This window comes from Fusarium musae, chromosome 3 (assembly GCF_019915245.1).
Source record: "Fusarium musae strain F31 chromosome 3, whole genome shotgun sequence".
Lineage (NCBI taxonomy): Eukaryota > Fungi > Ascomycota > Sordariomycetes > Hypocreales > Nectriaceae > Fusarium > Fusarium musae.
In genome coordinates this window covers 3,207,330-3,225,601 of record NC_058389.1, presented here as the reverse complement: position 1 = coordinate 3,225,601, position 18,272 = coordinate 3,207,330, and the positions used below count along the sequence as shown (strand labels likewise).

Sequence of the window (18,272 nt, the reverse complement as noted above, 5' to 3'; positions counted from 1 at the left end):
CATGCATTCCAAAGCCGAGAGATGCAATTGCGATAATGGACCGCAATAAGATGTAGTGAAGCTGCTTCAATTAAAAGGGTGAGACATCCAAGTCTCCTGGGTATCGAAAATTGCACGCCAACACTTTGAAAATCTCCAACTCGACGCATGCAGTAACTTATACTGTAAATGTCAACTTCTATACCATTATCCGCCTTAAGCCTTCAGTTCCACCCAGAACCCTTCTGCCTGTCACTGCGCATCTCCCTTGACCACTCTCCCACTTGCCCTCGCGTGACTCCATAAAATCCTCTTGTTTCTGATGTTGGCCCTCGATCCATTTGTGGATACACGTATAACAATAGACGACGCCGGTTTGACAGGCTGTTGGAGTGACGATCTCATCGACGCAAATAGGGCACAATGCCGAATCGCTGGGAAATGGAATCGTGTAGACAGGGAGCAACGAGGGAGTGGCGATGGGTGCATCTTCTGCTGAAGGGATTGAATCTCCCTCGTTGGACTCCTGTTTCTTCACTTCTGGCTTCTTCTTGCCGGAGCCTCCCTTGCCATCTGCCGAAATCACAGGCGGGGGCAAATCAACACTTTCAGTCGCTTTTCGTGAAAGTTGCTTCGCAAAATCCGACTGATACCACCATTCCAAAAACTTGAGGGCAAAGATACTTGTCGGTAGCAAAATCGACAAGCTTGACAACACCCGTGGGCCCATCTCACGGGGGTTTAACAACGACCGCCACCCAGGTCTGTGTCCTGTCTCGGGTGTCTGTGTCAAAGCCTCAATGGCCTTATAATCTGCACCCGACATTCTTCGAATACGTGTTCCTATCAGCCACAAGAGAGGGCTGTGGTACTTGCTCCCGTCGAAGAGGTACGCCACATTGAAAGCAAGCATGGCAAAGTAATAGCCGGCATTGACGCTCGGGTATATGTTCCTGAGGAACCATCGGTAATAGTATAGGAATCGGTCGCGAAGAGTCGGGTTATCTGGCATCCGCGTGTATGCCGCACCGAGAAGAGCTCTTGGCGCATTCACCTCGTAGCTCTCGTCAAGCTTCCGCTTCAGGTAAGGGATTCCAACGATGACGAGAAGATTCTTCCAGACGTCCCGGGTCGTGAGTTTCAATGTCTCGCGCACAATGTCGGGCGATGACATGCTCGCGCGTGGCACTTCGGCATGGAGGCCCTTTTCGCGCTTGAGGCCGTAGAAGTTCTCTGTGAAGGAGCCGCCCCGGGTGCGCAGGTAATGCCGCTCAACAAGCAGCATGACACCAGCATATATCTCATCAAACGAGTTTAGTATCCTTAGAAGATACCGTGGGTGTCGATGCGTCGCAATGGTAAGTAGGTAGCGGAGGGTCGGCGGGAGGAGGGCGTTGAGTTGTTGCTCAGAAAGGACTTCGAATAGAGACGGCTTCTGTTCGTCGAAGGTGCCCCGAAGGGCCGTGACAAACTCCATTGCCTCTAGGATATGCCTGGAGGATGCGGAGGATGAGTGAAGGAATGACAATGAACGGTGATAAATTCAAGGTTTGAGGATGAACGGAGATCAGCTGTGGCAGGAGATCTTTAGTGGAGCGGCAATTTGTTAGTGACCCCGGATTACTGTACTGTACTGTGCAGGTGCGATAACGGGTAAAGTGGATCCATGATCCATCCATGCGACGACATCAAGCTCGGGCTGATTGGCCCGACCGATGGAAGTGCCTCGGCTTCTGGGGTCATTGGCTGAAACGGGGAACAATCAGCATCAAGGTTAGGTACTGTAGCGTTTACAACGGACCGAGGTATCGTCAGTCAGTCAACTGGTAAGTAAAGATAAGCCAGATGTCAATTTCATTGTGATACCCCAGGTTTTACTTTTGTATCTTTTTGGAAGGCTCAGGCCATTTGCTGTCATATTTCATAATCCATCTTGATTCGAGACTGCAGCCTCACTTGGGTACCTTGCCTTGCAATAACTTGTACCTTAAAGACCAAACAAAATGTCCGACTCCAAACCAACAGACGATCACCGCAAGACCTTGAAAGAGGGCAGTCCAGAAGAAAGAGTCAAAGCCTGGTTACAGCTTTCGCAAAATGATGACGGTCATTCTAAGCAAGGAGTAAGTTTCTCACTTGTTCGTGTGCATCTTGGATGTTGACGATAAACAACCCTAGGATTGGATGAATACCCTCATTCCTCATCTCCAGCTCGTGTCCACCAATGCTGAAGGACCTCACCCATCATGTGTATTCTCATATACAGTTCAGCCCGATAATTGCAACAGGCTACAAAACCTGCACGGAGGTTGCGCAGCCACACTCTTTGACTGGTGTACGACATTACCCCTTGCCTTGGTGAACAAACCCGGCTTCTGGCAGTATATGGGCGTGAGCAGGACACTTAACATTACATACATGCGACCTGTGCCCGTTGGAACCGAGGTATTGATCGAGTGTTCGATCACTCAAGTCGGCAAGAAATTGGCCTCTCTGCACGGAAGTATGAGAAGGAGATCAGATAATCTTCTCCTAGCTACAGCTGAGCATGGAAAAGTAAACATAGATGACGATCTTAAGGCTAGGATGTAGAGGAGGAACTCATGATAAACACAAGACATAGATAAATCATTTCATAATATATATTCTAGAATTAGGTGTTGAATAAGGTACTATCAAGTAGATTTCGCTCCAGGGTATGCTTCCGAACGACGGGATAGGCCAACACGGCGCAACCCCCACACCTACCTTAAGTCCGATGCGATTTACACGCCGCCGGAACTAACGTCAGAACCCTTTCTATATCGTCATTACATGGCAGCCTCATCTCATAGATTCGTATTCTCTCAAAGACAGCACAACCAAACCACAAGATTTTATTCACACCATGGACGCTCCAAACGCTGCGACGCCGATTCTGCAGCTCCCAGCTGAAATACTGCATCACATACTACAGTGGATAGCACCGGCCGATCTTGTTATACTGCCCCGCGTGTGTACAGCCTTTCGTACAGTAACAAAAGGGAACCACAAATTATATCGAGATGTCTATATGAACACGCTGGTATGTATTCCCTGACGGTTCTCACAAATGCTAACAAACAGTTCAGGATGAACCAAGTAACCCAAGCCTTGACTACGAGCAAGAGATTCATGACTTTGTAAAGCTTGAAAGTATATGCAACAACCCAGAGGTAGGACAAGATAAGAGATCCATGCTTCAGTTGATGTAAGATCTAATGGACATGCAGAAATCCGAGCTCGAATTTGTACACGACACAGTCACTCGTCTGCTCAAAAATGCTTCACCATCTCACGACGAGGCCATCAACCTCTCCAAGACCCATGCGCCATCGCGCAATGTCGCTCACCTTCAAAGTCTTTTCTCTCGAGACGACACTGCCGAGGCCTTCCTCCAGGGTTCATCGCTTTTCAACCGCCTGCGCCGTCAACCCACGCGAGACAGTGTCTCTGCGCCCACCTCATGTGATGACGGCTACCGGACTCTCCAGCAAAAGAGCGCCCATCTCCACTGCCTTTATTCGAGGCCTATCCTCAACGTTGGCCGGCTCCGATCTATGAAGACGTATCCCTATGCTTGCTCCAAGGTCTACGACTTACGCCAGTTTACTCAGAACACAGGATGGGGGCCGTTCCAAGACGATGGCACTTTCAATGTAGACTGGGAAAAAGTCGAGGCTATTCTCATTGTTCTAGGCCACAACATTGGCGCAAGACGCCAGATTGCACGAATATTCGCAGAGGTTTGGGACAGCCCGTTCTCGGGTTCATTTCAAAACAGTTTTATGGCTCCTCCGCCTCGTGACATTACTTCACTTGAGGCCCGCGACCCTTACGGAGTCACAGGCACATGGTACCGCGTTCGTTGGCCCCAGGATACTCCCGTATCTATTTGCTTACTTCATGAAACCCAAGCTGACAGATAAGGTTTCAGATTGTGTGTTTTCTTGATTATAGCGATTTTTTCGCTTTCAACTTTGGTGATCCCGAACTACTCGTCACCTCCGATGCGCCGCGCCCACCACTTGATGTGGGTGAAGCAACTCGCCTTATTATGATGAAAGTCAATGTTACATCTATAGAAGAACCAGGCCCAGAGGACGGCCAAGAGCTGCCAGTAGTTCACTTTCGTGGTGTTTCGCGTTCTTTAGACGATTCTTTTGATGACAATGCCAACTCAAATATCCGAGGTAAGTAGAGTGTCTCCCTTACCAAAAGTAAACTTGGCAAGGTTCAGCCAGAGCTAACATGAGAACATTCAACGTCAAAGGCACTGTTCGTCTGACAAAAGAAGGCGAGGTGAGATGGACAACATTCTCAATCTTCCATGGTGTCGAGCGCTGGCGCAGTGAGGGTGTTCAGATCGGAGGCGTACGCTCCGCTCGAGGTGTTGTTGGAAACTGGTTCGATAGGTATAGCACCAACCACTCACCTTCTAGTAATCCACTAATGCCGAGTGCAGTGACTACGATGTTCACGGACCTGCCGGTCCCACGGCCTTCTGGAAGGGGGCGACCCTCGCGCAAGTCGCAAACATGGAGGACGACCTCCTGCCAAACGACTTCTTCTTGCCATACGGCGCTCTGATCGACATAGACTCTGAGACTGATCCGGAGGGAGAAATGCCGTACACTGGTGAAGATGACGAAGACGAAGATGAGGATGACGAAGAGATGGAAGCTGCAGCAGGAGAGGAACTGACGGCCCTACTTCACGATGCGAATTTACCTTTAGAGGAAAGTCTCGCAAATGGCCATGCTCTGAACTGATTGATTTTGGTACAATGGCGTTTGAATTTGTAGTGGAAAATATTTCATGAGTTGACGAGTCCGTTCACCTATGACTTGATTTTACACAAACAACTGGCGCAATTTTCTTCTCAGGACATTCCGCTTGAAACCATCATATTGTTAAGACCAAGCCAAAAGCTCGGGGAATCCTTACTATAGCAAGGTCTTCCTATGGTATATGACTGACTAACACATATTGTGCAAAACGACACTGGGGTATTCTAAAATGCAAAAGCAAGAAGCCGCATACTCCATCTAAGTAAACCATGCCGCTCTGAGTCCATCATATCTCATACCAATTGTAAATCCTCTGCATCCATGCGCCAATATCCTTTTAGATCCGTTGTAAATGCCATTCATCCTCCTTCAAAGGAGAAGGAATATCGTTCACTTGCCGTCATAGGCATAGCCCAGCAGCTCGTGCAACTCTCAAACTTGTTTACGCCTGCTAGAAACAAGGAGCTAGCTGAGTACCGTCGTCTTAATCAATTGTTCCGCCTTGGTTAAGGATAATGCAGTTGCTTAAAAGAGCCGATCCTTCATGAAGCAATTCCCAACGTGTTGTCTGAAAGCTTGTTAGTCACTACTCAGCCTTGAAGCTTACAAGAACATACCTGAAATGTGTCTTTGAGGACCATGAGAAGAGCTGTATTCGCGTTGACCCCTGATCTACCTTGTAGTGCACCTGGACTGTCGATGCCACCGAATTTGACAAAATAGTTCCTCATATGCTGCAGCTTCTCGTGCCTTGTGGTAGGTAGCGGAATATTGGGACAAGGTCCCTCGAGCGCAAATCCATAACTCCACACAACCAGGGCAGCGAAGTACATCACCCAAGGCCGATTCAGGAGAACATCGTCGCGGGCGTCGTAAGGCTCATCGAGGTGGTATCCGCCCGCATGTGCTGCAGATACTTGATCTGGAGCAAGCACTGAGCAGAGGAACTTGATAGCGTAAAAGGCTGCATCTCTCGCCCTCGCGGAGTGAGCCCAGTGGTCTTTGATTCGCCTTTGAGCACTATTAAACTCTTGAGGCCCAATCGTTCGACCAAGTAGACGCTTTGCTCGTGCAAACATTTGGCAATCCACGATATCAGCATGCATGGCCATGTGTGCCAAATGATGCAAAACCGTGCGACTTTCGAATACGACGTTGAACTCCTGCCTCTTAGTAGCGTTGTCTCGATATGGGTCAGCGGCTTCGCTTCGTTCAAGATGCTTGTCAAAATCAGCTTTCCAAGTGTCGTATGCTCGAGTGAGAGTAGCCCGCCACCGGTCACGACCACCAAGAGCCTGGATGATGCCACCGCCCAGCACATTGACCTGAAGATCCCGCTGGTGCATGTGCCATGAGACACTCAACAGGCCTGTCATGAGCACTGTTCTGCCGAATGATGTCGTGTGGACATCCTGACCACTCAAAGTTCTCTTGAGACCCTCCAGGAATGAAGTTGGCTTGATGCCATTTGACATCAAGTTTGATTCAATCCTCCAAACTTCAGAACTACTTCCGGCTCGCCACATAGACTCGTCACAAGGAAGAGGCAGTCGCATTTCATGAGCCACCATGACTGCAGAATGACCAAACATCGTTGCATGGATGGAATCGACAATGAAGGCCGCGAATGCTGCACGCCGGGTCGCCTCGTTTGTGACCCAGTGCTCCCACCATTTATCAGCTGTTCCTGTCGAGCTGGACGTGGAGGACTGCCGGGACCCATTGGATACGTCACGAGGGTTTGGCGGAGAGTCCAGTGCAGATTTGCCGATCAGAGATCGTCCTCGTCGCATGAGAGTGATAGTGGTCGCATGGTGAATGTGGGCCCGTTCGTGGAGCTCTCTGGTCGCAAACATCTTTTCGTATAATTCCAGGAGAATCAAAGCCTGGAAGATCCACAGTTTAGCAGGCGGCCTGAAGCTAACGTCCATGAAGATGTCCCAACGAAGATGCCAGGCAAGAAAGTTTGAGAGCTGGGCGCTTGCTCTCGTCACATTGTGTCCATGGGTCCTGTCGAGGCAAGCCCCTCCGATGGCCATCATCGCGAGGAGCAATAAGTTCGGTGTCTTGTCAGGAGAGAAAGTAGGCTTGTGAAGAATAGGCATCTGATCGCTGAAATGATACCAATAAGAACCGATGTAAGCCTGCATCATTCTCTTACTCAACATATGCTCGCCGTTTGATCGATCACCTTCAAGCAGATCGGCCCACTGACGATCGGGTGGAGCATGCTTGTTGTCATGGAAGCGCTCTTTGATAAAGTCGAATAGTTCTTGACTCTTTTCCTCAGATATCGTGGCTTCCGGAACTTGTTGATCAAGAAGGTTGTTGACAGCCATTACCTGCTGAGGAGCGCTGGGAAAGTATCCAAGTGAATTGCTGTCTGTGCCCAGAAGATTCATATTAAATTGATTTCCTTGTAATTCCGCATAGCTAGTTTCAACTTAGTACAAGTTCCATTATGTTTCAAGAAATACTGACTTGGTGTAGTTGGGGCCCATCACTGGTGTCATGGCTTGACTGGGGGAATTGAAGAGGTAAGCCATAAAGTCCTCCGGCATCCCAACGTAGGGTGACTTGTTCATATCGCCTCCCTCTCCGAAGACAGGAACAGTTGCGGGTATGGCCATCTGATCCAGCATCATCATCTCGCTAGGCTGCGTGGTTCCTGGCTCTGAGTATTCCGCTGAAGTAACCACGGCAGCATTTTGTCCGTTGGGGTACTGAGCCGGAGGGAGGGTCATAGGCATAACGTTTTGCTGGCTGACAAAATTATTCTGCGACATATTCTGTTGATTTGGGAACCCTTGCTGATTCGCAATTGGAGACATCATGTTGAATGGTGTATTGCCGGCAGACATAGACGGCCTTTGCTGAAATGAAGGGGATTGTGGTTGGCTGAGCTGTGGCGTACGATTATCATAACCCTGGGTCGGGGACATGTAACTATCCATTCCATTTGGCAGAGCTCCATTAGGGTATATGCCTGTTGGAGTGTTGTTCATGGGCGAATATGGGTTAGGAGTTTGAACTTGTGGTGTCTGATAAGGCATATTCGTTTGCTGGTGCTTTGAGTAATCGATAGAATTATTCCGACTGAAAATAGGAGGTTGAACTTGTTGGTTTGATTGACTCGGAGCTATGGATTGTGCCATGATAGAATCTCTCTGGTTGAGTTGCGAGCCCTTTGCAGCATGTCGGTCCATATGCCTTTTGAGAAGATCTCCTCTGACAAAAGTCCGTGTGCAGTTAGGAAAAGTACAGTGGTAGGTCTGTTTAGAGTTATGGTTAAGCTGATGCCGGTACCTGTCATATGTCAGCATGGAGCTCTAAGTGTCGCACAAACTCGAGACATACAGATGTTCCGCTCTTGAATAGCTCTTCCCACACCCTTCAGCACTACACTCAAATCTCTTGTCCAGGCCCTTTCGGCTCCGTCTTCGTTTTCTGGCAGGGCCAGGGCCGTCGGAGTTGGAAGATGCGCCATTTGGTCCATCTTGATTTCCTTCTGATTTTATAGCCTGGTCCGCGCCGTCATCTGCGGGTGAGCGACTTCTTCTTCGGCCGCGACCTGTAGGATCCGAAGTGTCGCGAGGCGATATATTTTGAGCTCCCATTGCGCCGGAGCTGACCGGGGATATGGGAAGGGTCGGTTTCACGTTATTTGTTATAACGGAGGCCATACCCAATGCCGTAATAGGAAGCCTATGAAGTGAAGGCGATGCGATGTTTGTGTTTGGAAAAAGACTCAGACAAGTCGAGCCGTGCTATAAAGCGACAGGCTAAGAATCCACCAGCCAGGCAGTGGTAGGCCAAGGCTCGAGGATGGCGGTTGGTAATCGCTGGAGTCGCAAAGTGTGGCAGTTGGGTCTGTCACCGAGGATAGCGGGGTCGTGATGGCCGGGGTTCGCGAAGGTGGGACTGGACGGAATTAAATCGTATAATTACTTCTAGGACCCCTACGCAATAATAGGATATTGCAATCAACGCATGACCGAAAGGGAAATCGATGTCGTCGAGCTGGCGTGACTTGTACGTCCAAGAGTCGCAAACAACAAAAGATCGGCACGCAAATAAAAAGTCAGGCTTGATCTTGGGGTCAATTTGGAGCTGAACTGGTTCCTTAATGTTAGCAGCGAAAGACAATGGGTGTCGCGTGTTTTTGCGGCTAATATGGAGGATGCTATTGATTGAGGTGGATCACACTTGGGGAAGGCCGGGATGTGGGACCATGACTGGAGACCAGAGACGGGGTGATGCCGAGAGACCATCTTAAAGTTGGTCATTTAAACGTTGTGAGTTGTCGTGTGGCTGGCCTGTATATCTCATGATGTGGAGAGAAGATAAGATGCAGACGTGATAGTGGTCGAGGCGTTGTTGCGGCGCCGGGTGAGGCTTCTTCCTTTTGTATAAGGTAACCAGGCTTGCTTTGTATATGACGGAGTTGACTAGAGGTCGTTGCTTATTTATGTTTAACGTTCGACAGGAACACGAAAGGTTTGGCTGATGAGGGACAGGATGATCCTTGAACAAAGTGTTTCGAGAAGGTATAATTCATCGTCGTCCTGCAGGCAGAACAAAGTCGAACGACATACGGCAGGGACGGAGACAAAGGGGTTGGGCCCAGTATTGGATATGATCTAGCCAGTGGTAGACAACAACAATTCCATGTTTTTCTCGTGGCTCACATGCAATGATCCGATTCAAAGTATGCGGTGATTTCGTGGTACAAGTAGACGTGCCCGAGTGTGGTCCTTGCTGTCTGAAGTGGCGCCGTTCATGGATGAGGATGCAGAGGAGCAGATGAGGCGTGAACAGAGAGAGAGAGAGAGAGAGAGAGAGAGAATTGAGTAGAGAAAGTTATATAATTACCGACCTTGAAATGAGGTTCGCAGATGTGCAACGAACGCAACACAAGTGTGACAGAAGGATGCTGGAAGCCGAGGGGGTTGTAAGAGAAGAGAGAAACGGAAGACGGAACAACAGGATGAGAGCGAGGTACTCGACAAAGATACAGCCTGAGTTGATGAGTGACTTTTCTGGCTGAGATAATCAGGAACAGAGATGAAACGGGCTTACACCACAAATAAGAAACAGTAATAAGAGTTCAGGTACGCTCAGTAAAAGCAAAGCAAAGCAAAGCAGTGAGTGCAGTACTCGAGATATCAAAGGGTCTCGGGTACCAGAAGAAGCAAGTACAGGTACTGACTGTAGTCGCTATACCAAAAGCTTCATTTGCAGAGCAAAAGCGTGGGATGGACGGGACGGAACTGAAGAAAAGACTGAGCTTGGTCTGGGGAACGTGGGTGCGGGTAGAGAGTGGGGGGTCGTTGACTTTAACAAAAAGGATGGAGCCCCTCAACTGTCCAAGTCTCTCGAGTCTCACCCATCAAAATTGCATAACCAAAATCCTACCTTCGAGGCTTCGACACCTTCACTGAATTACGATACAAGGGTCTCCCAATGTCCAATCCACGCTCACCATCCTAAATGAGCCTGAACCCTTTTCGTGCCATGTCTTTGCCTTCTCGGTAAAGCGTCCGTCTCCTCCTCCACTTCGCTTCTCCACCCTCGCCTCTCTCCATGCAACCTCCATATCCCTGCACAAACTACTAGCGCAGCCTCATTCACATCTTTGATGTCCGACCTGCCGATGACTTTTGCTGATCATGGAGAGATACAAGACGGTAAAATGCGTGCTGTAGATTCCTCCAGTCTTGGTAAAAGCCCAGAGGAATCTTCCATAAGTGAGGGCTTTCAAGCAACGTACGAACTCATATACCAGGTTGTGAGGACCCTTGCTCCGGGGAGGATGACTGCACAGGGATATCGCGCTTTGTCGATGTGATAACGTCTGTTCACATTTTGACCGGGCATCCATGATCAATCTCTTCACTGAGGACTTCTTTAGGTGAGCACTTGGGCTCGGCACCTTGGCAGTTCACCGAGAGCTGAGATCCATTGCGACATGCATAGACACCAACAAGTGTGACTTTCTAGTTACGTACGTTTAGCAGACATGGCCAGAAATAATTCGTAAGGCTCGAGGCCTTGTTGGTTCGATTTCGTGAGACATTTCATGGGTCCGACCAACCAACATTACAGCTCAGGAGGTGGACATGACTTCTTCATCGACCCCAATATCAATCAATGTTTACCCAATCTGGCATAACTCCAGCCTGGGATTCTAAACCACGTCCAATAACCGCTTACAATGAATGGCGCCTCATGGTCTCTCGGACCACTCACCCCGAAGCCAAGTTGGGTAGATGGGAGCCGACATCTCACGGGCCACTCCGGGCTCCCATTTGCGCTGTCACGCTGGCATTATTATGTACACCAGCCCTTGCGTGATGCGATGATGCTAGCCTGCGGGCCGTCTTAGGCTCACTTTCGTGTCATCAGCTCTTTAATGGTGGCATGAGCAGTGCGCTTCATCCCGGAATATCGGGGTGGGGAGATGGCCAACGCTCCAGTACGGACGCGTATCTGAGGTAGCAATACTCGGTACGTAATCCTTTAAACTCGAGCCGAGCTCATGTTATCTATGCTGCTCTAATTAGGAGGCATCGGCAATCTGACTCCTCGATTACATGAGTTGGAGAATCGTAGCAAAAAGACTTTCGTCAACCGTTTCAACTCTGACAATCTTCAAAATAAAGGTTGTCGATCATTGATCCACAACGTGAATCGACTATTGGGTATAACAATGATTCACCAGCTTATTCTTGTCTCTCTGTCTCTTTGCTTTTGATACCGTAAACATAAACAAGAGAAAACTTGGTATTGTTGATGATGTTTCAGTCACTGGGTTCATCAAGCATTCTGGAGATTAAGCTATCTAGACTCCCATAAGTCAAATCCAAAAGCTGTGAAATTACGACATCTAATAGAGACACTATCAAGATCATAGGCTGCAGTCGTCATGTCATCGACCATATATCAATTACAATGGATGCTAACAAGGATGATTCAATGGCCCGTTCTGTAAACTGATTGTCAAATTTTACGTAGTAATAGAAAGAGGCCTGCTTTTGTTCATTAGCTCCTAGGAAATCGACCAAAACTTGTGATAATGGCAACCCATCAACTACAACATGACACCTATCCTAATAGGTACTCAAAGCTGTTTATGTCTCAAAATTAAGACACTTTTTGAGACTCGTCAACTTTCTGGGCGCTAACAGGTCGCCTGACAAAAAAAAACCCCGAGTTTTTCGCAATGATGCTTCTCCACAACGGCTGATACATCTGGCTGGGGATTGTATTGGCTCGCATCACCTCCGCCTGCAACTATTTTCTCAGGTATGCAGGTCCCTCCCCTATGTAAGCGACCCTAATTAGCCATCTCCTTGTCCAAACTCTTGGACCTTATCTCAGGGACTCTTTATTGGCCATGAAACATGCAGGCGCTGAGTTCCATTCACTCATTGAAATCTCAAGATCAACGTAATGGATTGCGGAGGAGATAGGCTATAGGTAACCTGCAGGCTATGGCCTGGAGTCCGGGGAAGATCCCTACACCTGGAGATGCCCTATCTGTGAACAATCCATTCGAATATACACATGGTGTCACGAATTTCTTTTACAAACGTCTTGCTCAATACTCCCAGAGTTCCAGCTGGCGGGATCGCCCATGTCGTCCCACAAGACATGATATTTTGCCTCATGCATGAACTGGTAACACACAACACCGTGTCGAGTCTCTTGTCATCGAGTCTGATCGATTGCCCCTCGTGAGGCTGGAATTACGACAACATGCACGACCATCGGCCAATAGATCCAACAACGACGGAGTACGACGTATACCGCTCTCGACCGAGACGCCATCGTCGGTGATCCTTCTAGCAAGTTGCAGTAGCCTTTCATCCTTGAGTCTGCAGCCGTTGGGTCTGAACAGCCTATTCGGTGAGCCAGAATTGGAAAGCCAGGTCCCTGGAACAACCCTCCATGAACTAGCACTCATCACAACCCAATAGCAGAGGATATCGAGATGTTTCGACCACAGTCATCAGCCAAAGTGATACTTTATCCACATGATTTGAGGGTCCTGCGTGTTGACAATGTGAATCGATCGGTAGTTACAGCGCTGTATTCCATGCGGCCGGATCACAAAGTGGAGTGATGGGGTTTCTAGATCTCCGGTTCCAAGGCGATCACTGAGACTAGGACGATGCCGCGCTCTGCGATGTACCAGTGACGAGTGATGGGTTGGTTTGAATCACCAGCAGTCAAGCTTTGTTGCGTGGGGGTGGTTTTTAGTCTGGACCAGGTCCCACATAGAATCGGCGTATGGGAGTCTCGTGACGACCTTTGCGCTCAATGACCTGCAGACTGAGGCTGTCGCACTGGGTCATCATATGTTGATGCTGTCGTTCCAAGATTTACCATGCGCTGTTAAGGCTGCTCATTAGCTCCAGACTGTCGAGTCCTTCGGAGATACTCCGTATAACCTTGATCCTTGAGACTTGGTTGTTGTATCATGGAACGAAAGTCTTGGTACTTTGGGCACACGATCAGTTCACGATGACGAGTGGGAGCGACATCGGTCCAATCATATTGATGCAGTAAACGTCTCAAACACATGCTCAAAGACCTAGAAATGTGTCTCAAGCATATATTTGTCTTATGAAACAAGCTTCTCCTGACTGCATGGCTCTTTCCATATCGAACTCAAGTTCAGCCCCTTCGTCACCTCTTTGCTTTCGGAATATTTCAATGAGGGGCATCGTTGAGTTTATGGAGCTTCCTTAACAACGGAACCCCCCTGCACTAACGGGTAACAGTAAAGGCCAAAAGGCAAATGGATGACTGCCGTCCAGAACGTTTGGAAGGGTTCTTGGGTGATTTATTTCCGCACTTCAAGAGTTGATCTCTTCCTCTTTCTGTTGATGCTGAGATCTACATATGGATGCTAATCCAAGGTTAGTAGTTGATTGATTCTTGTCCAGGAATCTTGGGAGTCAGTTTGACACTTCAGGGCTGGCCAGAATAATATAACGAAAAGCCAAACCGAAAAAAGAATGGCCATTATAAGTTTTTGTTTCTTTTAAGTTTTCATTCTTTGTTAAATATCCAAGTTAAGGTATACTGGCCTGAACTGGACTGCCATTTCATAGAGATGGTAACCTTAAAACATGTCCTTCCTTATCACTCCATCATATCGAGTCGTATCGCTATATAAAGACCTTTGCTGTGATCGCAAAGACTAAATCTAGGCAATTATACCCTATCGATAGAATGGAAGTTGCGAAAAGTGCCCAAATTCCTTCAGGGACTCGCCCAAATCTTCTGAAAACCCGGTAGAATGGAAGTCAACCGCCAAAGGGGCGGGGCTATTCCGCTTTTGTAGTGGAGGTTTCTACTTGCGAAACACCCGACCTCAGCCAGCTACCTCGGGCGCTATCGCAGCGATAGTCCTGGTAAGGCGGTCCCTGAGGTAGTACCTATCCACCGAAAAATAAGTGATCACGCACCGACTCCGGCCAACTCTTCTCCCCTCTCATTTCCTCCCACAAACCGTCGATCATTTTGCTACTACCTACTATTCTATTATGTGATCGAATTTCTCCTCCCATTAGCCTCTCATTTTCTCGCGACGAGTCAATTCAACAACATCGACAAATCATTCAGCAGCCCATCATGCCTCCCGCAAAATCATCCCGCAATCACGACGACAAGGCAGACACACCCAATTCCAAGGAAAAGGGTGGAAATGGCCACACCTCAACGAAGATGCGTCGCAACGCCAGCCAACAGAACCATTCTCACCTTCGCGAAGTCCAAAATGCCACGGCCGCTGCCCCCCCTCAACCTCCAGCTGAGCCTTCTCCCCCTAGTGTTCGTCAACCCCCTCTGTTCCCTCATGATCTACGGTCGCGCCCCTGTTAGATGGCTGGAAGACTTAGAGCATACAATGGCTGCTAGAGAATACCTGGCACACTGTATCGTCGGTCTATCTGCTTTATTCTGCCGCCCTGTAGCTCCCTCTCACAAAATCAGCTCCAAGTCTCAAGTATTTATCGAACCATTTTGCAACACTTGCCACACCATGATCGCTCTGATTCCGCATCGAGATGCTAACTTGTTTCCTCCCAGCTGCACTGGGCCTCGTTTGACCGAGATGTCCTCCATGCCTACCGTCGCGAGCATCGCTTGAACACGCCGAGCTCATTCTCGAGCCCATACTGCCAATGGATCCTTTCGCAGCCTAATGGCATCGGCATCCATTCTCCAACGATGGTCCGACGCCGACAAGCTCGTCGCCAGAGCAAAGACCAGCTGGCACTCGCCGTGCGTAAACATTTCAATGGAATGGGCGTGCAAGAGAACGACGTAATAGTCGATTTTATCTACAAGATTCGTCACGATCCTAGTCGCATCTCCAAACCACAAACGGGAGGCAAGACCCCGACTTTTGCAAAATAAGGGTGCTTACGGAGTACAAGCGATGGATTTTACGCAAGGGACGGTTACATTGGTATGGAGTTTTGGCGTTCAACACAAGCGTTACAGCACCTTTGCTTCCAGCGACCTGCGAATTTTGTTTTTACAAAGGGCTGCAAAGGCATACGGGCATGATTGCATTGTGCATACGACATAGGCTTGAATGTCTTGCGCGGATTCAGATTACGTCATTAGGATACCACTTTAAGCAGAGCCGAACAATGGCTGCTTTAAATTACTATATGTTTCAGGGTACTTTGATACCAAAAGGTTCATGAAGGATTTAGAGACTATGCGTTCTTTCAGATAGAGCGCGAGAATACTATGGCACTGCTATTCTCTTTTATTTGTTTCGTTGTTTTGCTGACTGCGATTTTTTCTTTTTTTTTAAAGTTTGTAGGTCATAAAATTGCACATTGGCGTTGCCTGGGGAGTTATCATGATAAGCCATCAATTGATCATTAAGGTACGGATAAGGGTTCTCAAAGTCCGACCCCCTGCCGTACTCCATAAAAGGACAACCGAGAACATACTCCGTAATCACTTGTTCAAAGTCCATATGTACTGCACAGAAAATGACAAGTGATCTTGCTGACTCACCACTCGGGATTTGTCAAGCATCACGGCATTCTATAGCCTGTTCTCGGCCGACTTCTCATGCATGATATTGAATGTTCGGCAAGTCGGGTTACTTTCGGCATAAGACAGCCGCCGATATCTTTGCGATGATATTCGAGTATTGGGTTTCTTCTTACTCTGTTGGCTGTATATGATATATAAGAAAGATTCTAGACTGGAGATCACAAAGTCTGACTATCTTGCTGTTTTTCTTGCCTCAACTCATCATGAATGATATTTCCTGAGCGAGCTGCTTTATCATTGACTCCCGTTGTTCCTGAATACCTATTGACCAATAAGCATCCGTGTATAGCGCAGCCGAAGCCGGCCGTTATGACGAAGCTGGATGCCTGAGGCTTGCCAGTGGAAAAGTTCGAGATAGGTCTCGAAAAAAAGAGAAGCACGAGCTATTCCGCTAGTTGCTCGTGACGTTTTACTCTTCCCTCGTTGCACCTTTTGTATTTCTCTGTAATTTCTTTTTAGAGTCAGATGAATTCTTGCAGTTCAAGATGAATCCTAGTTTGATATCGAAGGCCGCCGGTCCTGCGCGTGTGCTGGCGCAAAATGCACCTAAGATTCAGTGCTTAAGGAAAGGTGCCCAGCTTCACACTGCGGCATGGCGGGCCGGCTCTCAAAACCGATCTTCCTTGAGGAAGAGGACTCGAGCTCCTTCAGCGAAGCGGGTGAGTAGCCCAATACCAATTGATGAAATTTTACATTCTGATATGTGATAGTTGTTCCATGCTACAAATGCCGTCCAGCAGAAGGATCCTTACCAAGCTCTTGGTGTTAGTAAGAGCGCATCGGCCGGCGAAATTAAGAAGGCATACTACGGCCTAGCGAAAAAGTTCCATCCCGATACGAATAAGGATCCCCAGGCCAAGGATAAGTTCGCCGATATTCAATCCGCATACGAGATTCTCTCCGACCCCAAGAAGCGCGAGCAGTACGACCAATTCGGCGCCGCTGGCTTCGATCCCAGCGGGGGAGGTGCACCGGGTAGTGGCGGTGGTGGTTTCGGTGGAGGGCATCCATTCTCTGGCTTCGGAGGTTTTGGTACGCAAGGAGGTTTCGGCGGCTTCGGCGGACAGGGAGGTTTTGGAGGCGGCGTCAACTTCGAGGATATCTTTTCAGCATTTACCGGACAACAAGGCTTTGGCCGCCGCGGACGACAGCAAGCTCATCAGCAGGAGATCTTGGTCGGTGACAATGTCGAAGTTCAAGCTACTATAAGTTTTATGGAGGCGGCGAAAGGCACCAGCAAGACGATTTCGCTCACACCTCTCAGCACATGCGGTACATGCAAGGGTAACGGTCTGAAGGCCGACACATCGAGGAGTGCCTGCGGTGCTTGTGATGGAACTGGCACTCGAGTACACTTCATGCAAGGTGGCTTCCAAATGGCATCTACTTGCGGAACTTGTGATGGCACTGGTACGATTATTCCCAAGGGAGCTGAGTGCAAGACATGCTCAGGAGATGGCGTTGTGAGGGAGAGAAAGTCTATCACGGTGGATATCCCTGCCGGTATCGAGGACGGCATGCGACTTCGAGTTGACGGTGCTGGTGACGCGCCTGCTACTGGCCGATCTTCCGACCCTAATGCTCGTGGCCAGAACGGAGATCTATACGTCTTTATCCGAGTCACCAAGGACCCCAAGTTCCGCCGAGACGGCTCTAACATTCTTTACACTGCCAATATTCCTCTTACAACAGCCTTACTCGGTGGCCATGCAGAAATCCCTACTCTGGATGGAACAGTCAATGTCAAGGTTGCCACTGGCACCAACACTGGTGACAAGATCACACTTCCCGGCATGGGAATGAAGCGTCTCGGTTCACGACGTGGTGTCAACGGTGATCTCCGTGTCGAATACCGAGTTAGCATGCCCAAATATTTGACAGCTAACCAGCGAACTATTGTTGAGTTGCTTGCCGACGAGATGGGTGATAAGACCGCCAAGCGCGTGATGGGCGTTGGTTCTTCCAGGTAAGGCACTGATTGCAATCTCAACGGTTTAAACAATTGACACTGACCTTGCAAGGGACCCAAATGACCCTGAATCGCACAAGAACGAGGGCTTCCTCAAATCGCTTTGGCACACACTGACCAACAATCCCGCTCACCAAAAGGCGAGTGAGGATTCAAGCAAGAATGATGACTCAAGCAAGAAATCTGATGATAAGGATAAGAACTAAATAACTTCCGACTGATGATGATATGTATCATATACTGGGGGTATTATTAAAATTAGAGTGGGAGAAGCGCATTTGTTGGTGTTCAAAAGGTTCATATTTTTTGTATGGCGTCGGTGGAGGGTTATGATAGCCCAACTACTCTTGTAGATCTGCCAACTGCATCAGATCTGTTGTATACTAATCCTGTAGTATAGAAGGAGCTATGAAGCTCCAACGAGGCCA

General features: G+C 48.6%; 6 protein-coding genes across 6 annotated transcripts; 4 read left to right on the top strand and 2 right to left on the bottom strand.

The window, feature by feature from the left end:
* Window positions 1-178: 178 nt before the first annotated feature.
* On the bottom strand, window positions 179-1,456 carry J7337_004416 (uncharacterized protein; the record flags this gene model as incomplete). The annotated part of the gene is made up of 1 exon (XM_044822110.1): window positions 179-1,456. One exon carries the CDS (start codon window positions 1,454-1,456, stop codon window positions 179-181), a length of 1,278 nt encoding a protein of 425 aa, XP_044683443.1.
* Window positions 1,457-1,982: 526 nt separating this feature from the next.
* On the top strand, window positions 1,983-2,571 carry J7337_004415 (uncharacterized protein; the record flags this gene model as incomplete). Its single annotated transcript, XM_044822109.1, has 2 exons — window positions 1,983-2,102; window positions 2,158-2,571. The coding sequence occupies 2 exons, from the start codon at window positions 1,983-1,985 to the stop codon at window positions 2,569-2,571; spliced, it is 534 nt and encodes a 177-aa protein (XP_044683442.1).
* A 295-nt stretch (window positions 2,572-2,866) lies between these two features.
* J7337_004414 (uncharacterized protein) lies at window positions 2,867-4,769 on the top strand (the record flags this gene model as incomplete). Its single annotated transcript, XM_044822108.1, has 6 exons — window positions 2,867-2,971; window positions 3,090-3,173; window positions 3,231-3,884; window positions 3,923-4,190; window positions 4,271-4,412; window positions 4,463-4,769. 6 exons carry the CDS (start codon window positions 2,867-2,869, stop codon window positions 4,767-4,769), a joined length of 1,560 nt encoding a protein of 519 aa, XP_044683441.1.
* Window positions 4,770-5,271: 502 nt separating this feature from the next.
* Window positions 5,272-7,618, bottom strand: J7337_004413 (uncharacterized protein; the record flags this gene model as incomplete). Its single annotated transcript, XM_044822107.1, has 3 exons — window positions 5,272-5,355; window positions 5,405-7,220; window positions 7,269-7,618. 3 exons carry the CDS (start codon window positions 7,616-7,618, stop codon window positions 5,272-5,274), a joined length of 2,250 nt encoding a protein of 749 aa, XP_044683440.1.
* Window positions 7,619-14,429: 6,811 nt separating this feature from the next.
* J7337_004412 (uncharacterized protein) lies at window positions 14,430-15,215 on the top strand (the record flags this gene model as incomplete). The annotated part of the gene is made up of 2 exons (XM_044822106.1): window positions 14,430-14,627; window positions 14,886-15,215. The coding sequence occupies 2 exons, from the start codon at window positions 14,430-14,432 to the stop codon at window positions 15,213-15,215; spliced, it is 528 nt and encodes a 175-aa protein (XP_044683439.1).
* A 1,145-nt stretch (window positions 15,216-16,360) lies between these two features.
* Window positions 16,361-18,050, top strand: J7337_004411 (uncharacterized protein; the record flags this gene model as incomplete). Its single annotated transcript, XM_044822105.1, has 3 exons — window positions 16,361-16,534; window positions 16,586-17,841; window positions 17,897-18,050. The coding sequence occupies 3 exons, from the start codon at window positions 16,361-16,363 to the stop codon at window positions 18,048-18,050; spliced, it is 1,584 nt and encodes a 527-aa protein (XP_044683438.1).
* Window positions 18,051-18,272: the final 222 nt, after the last annotated feature.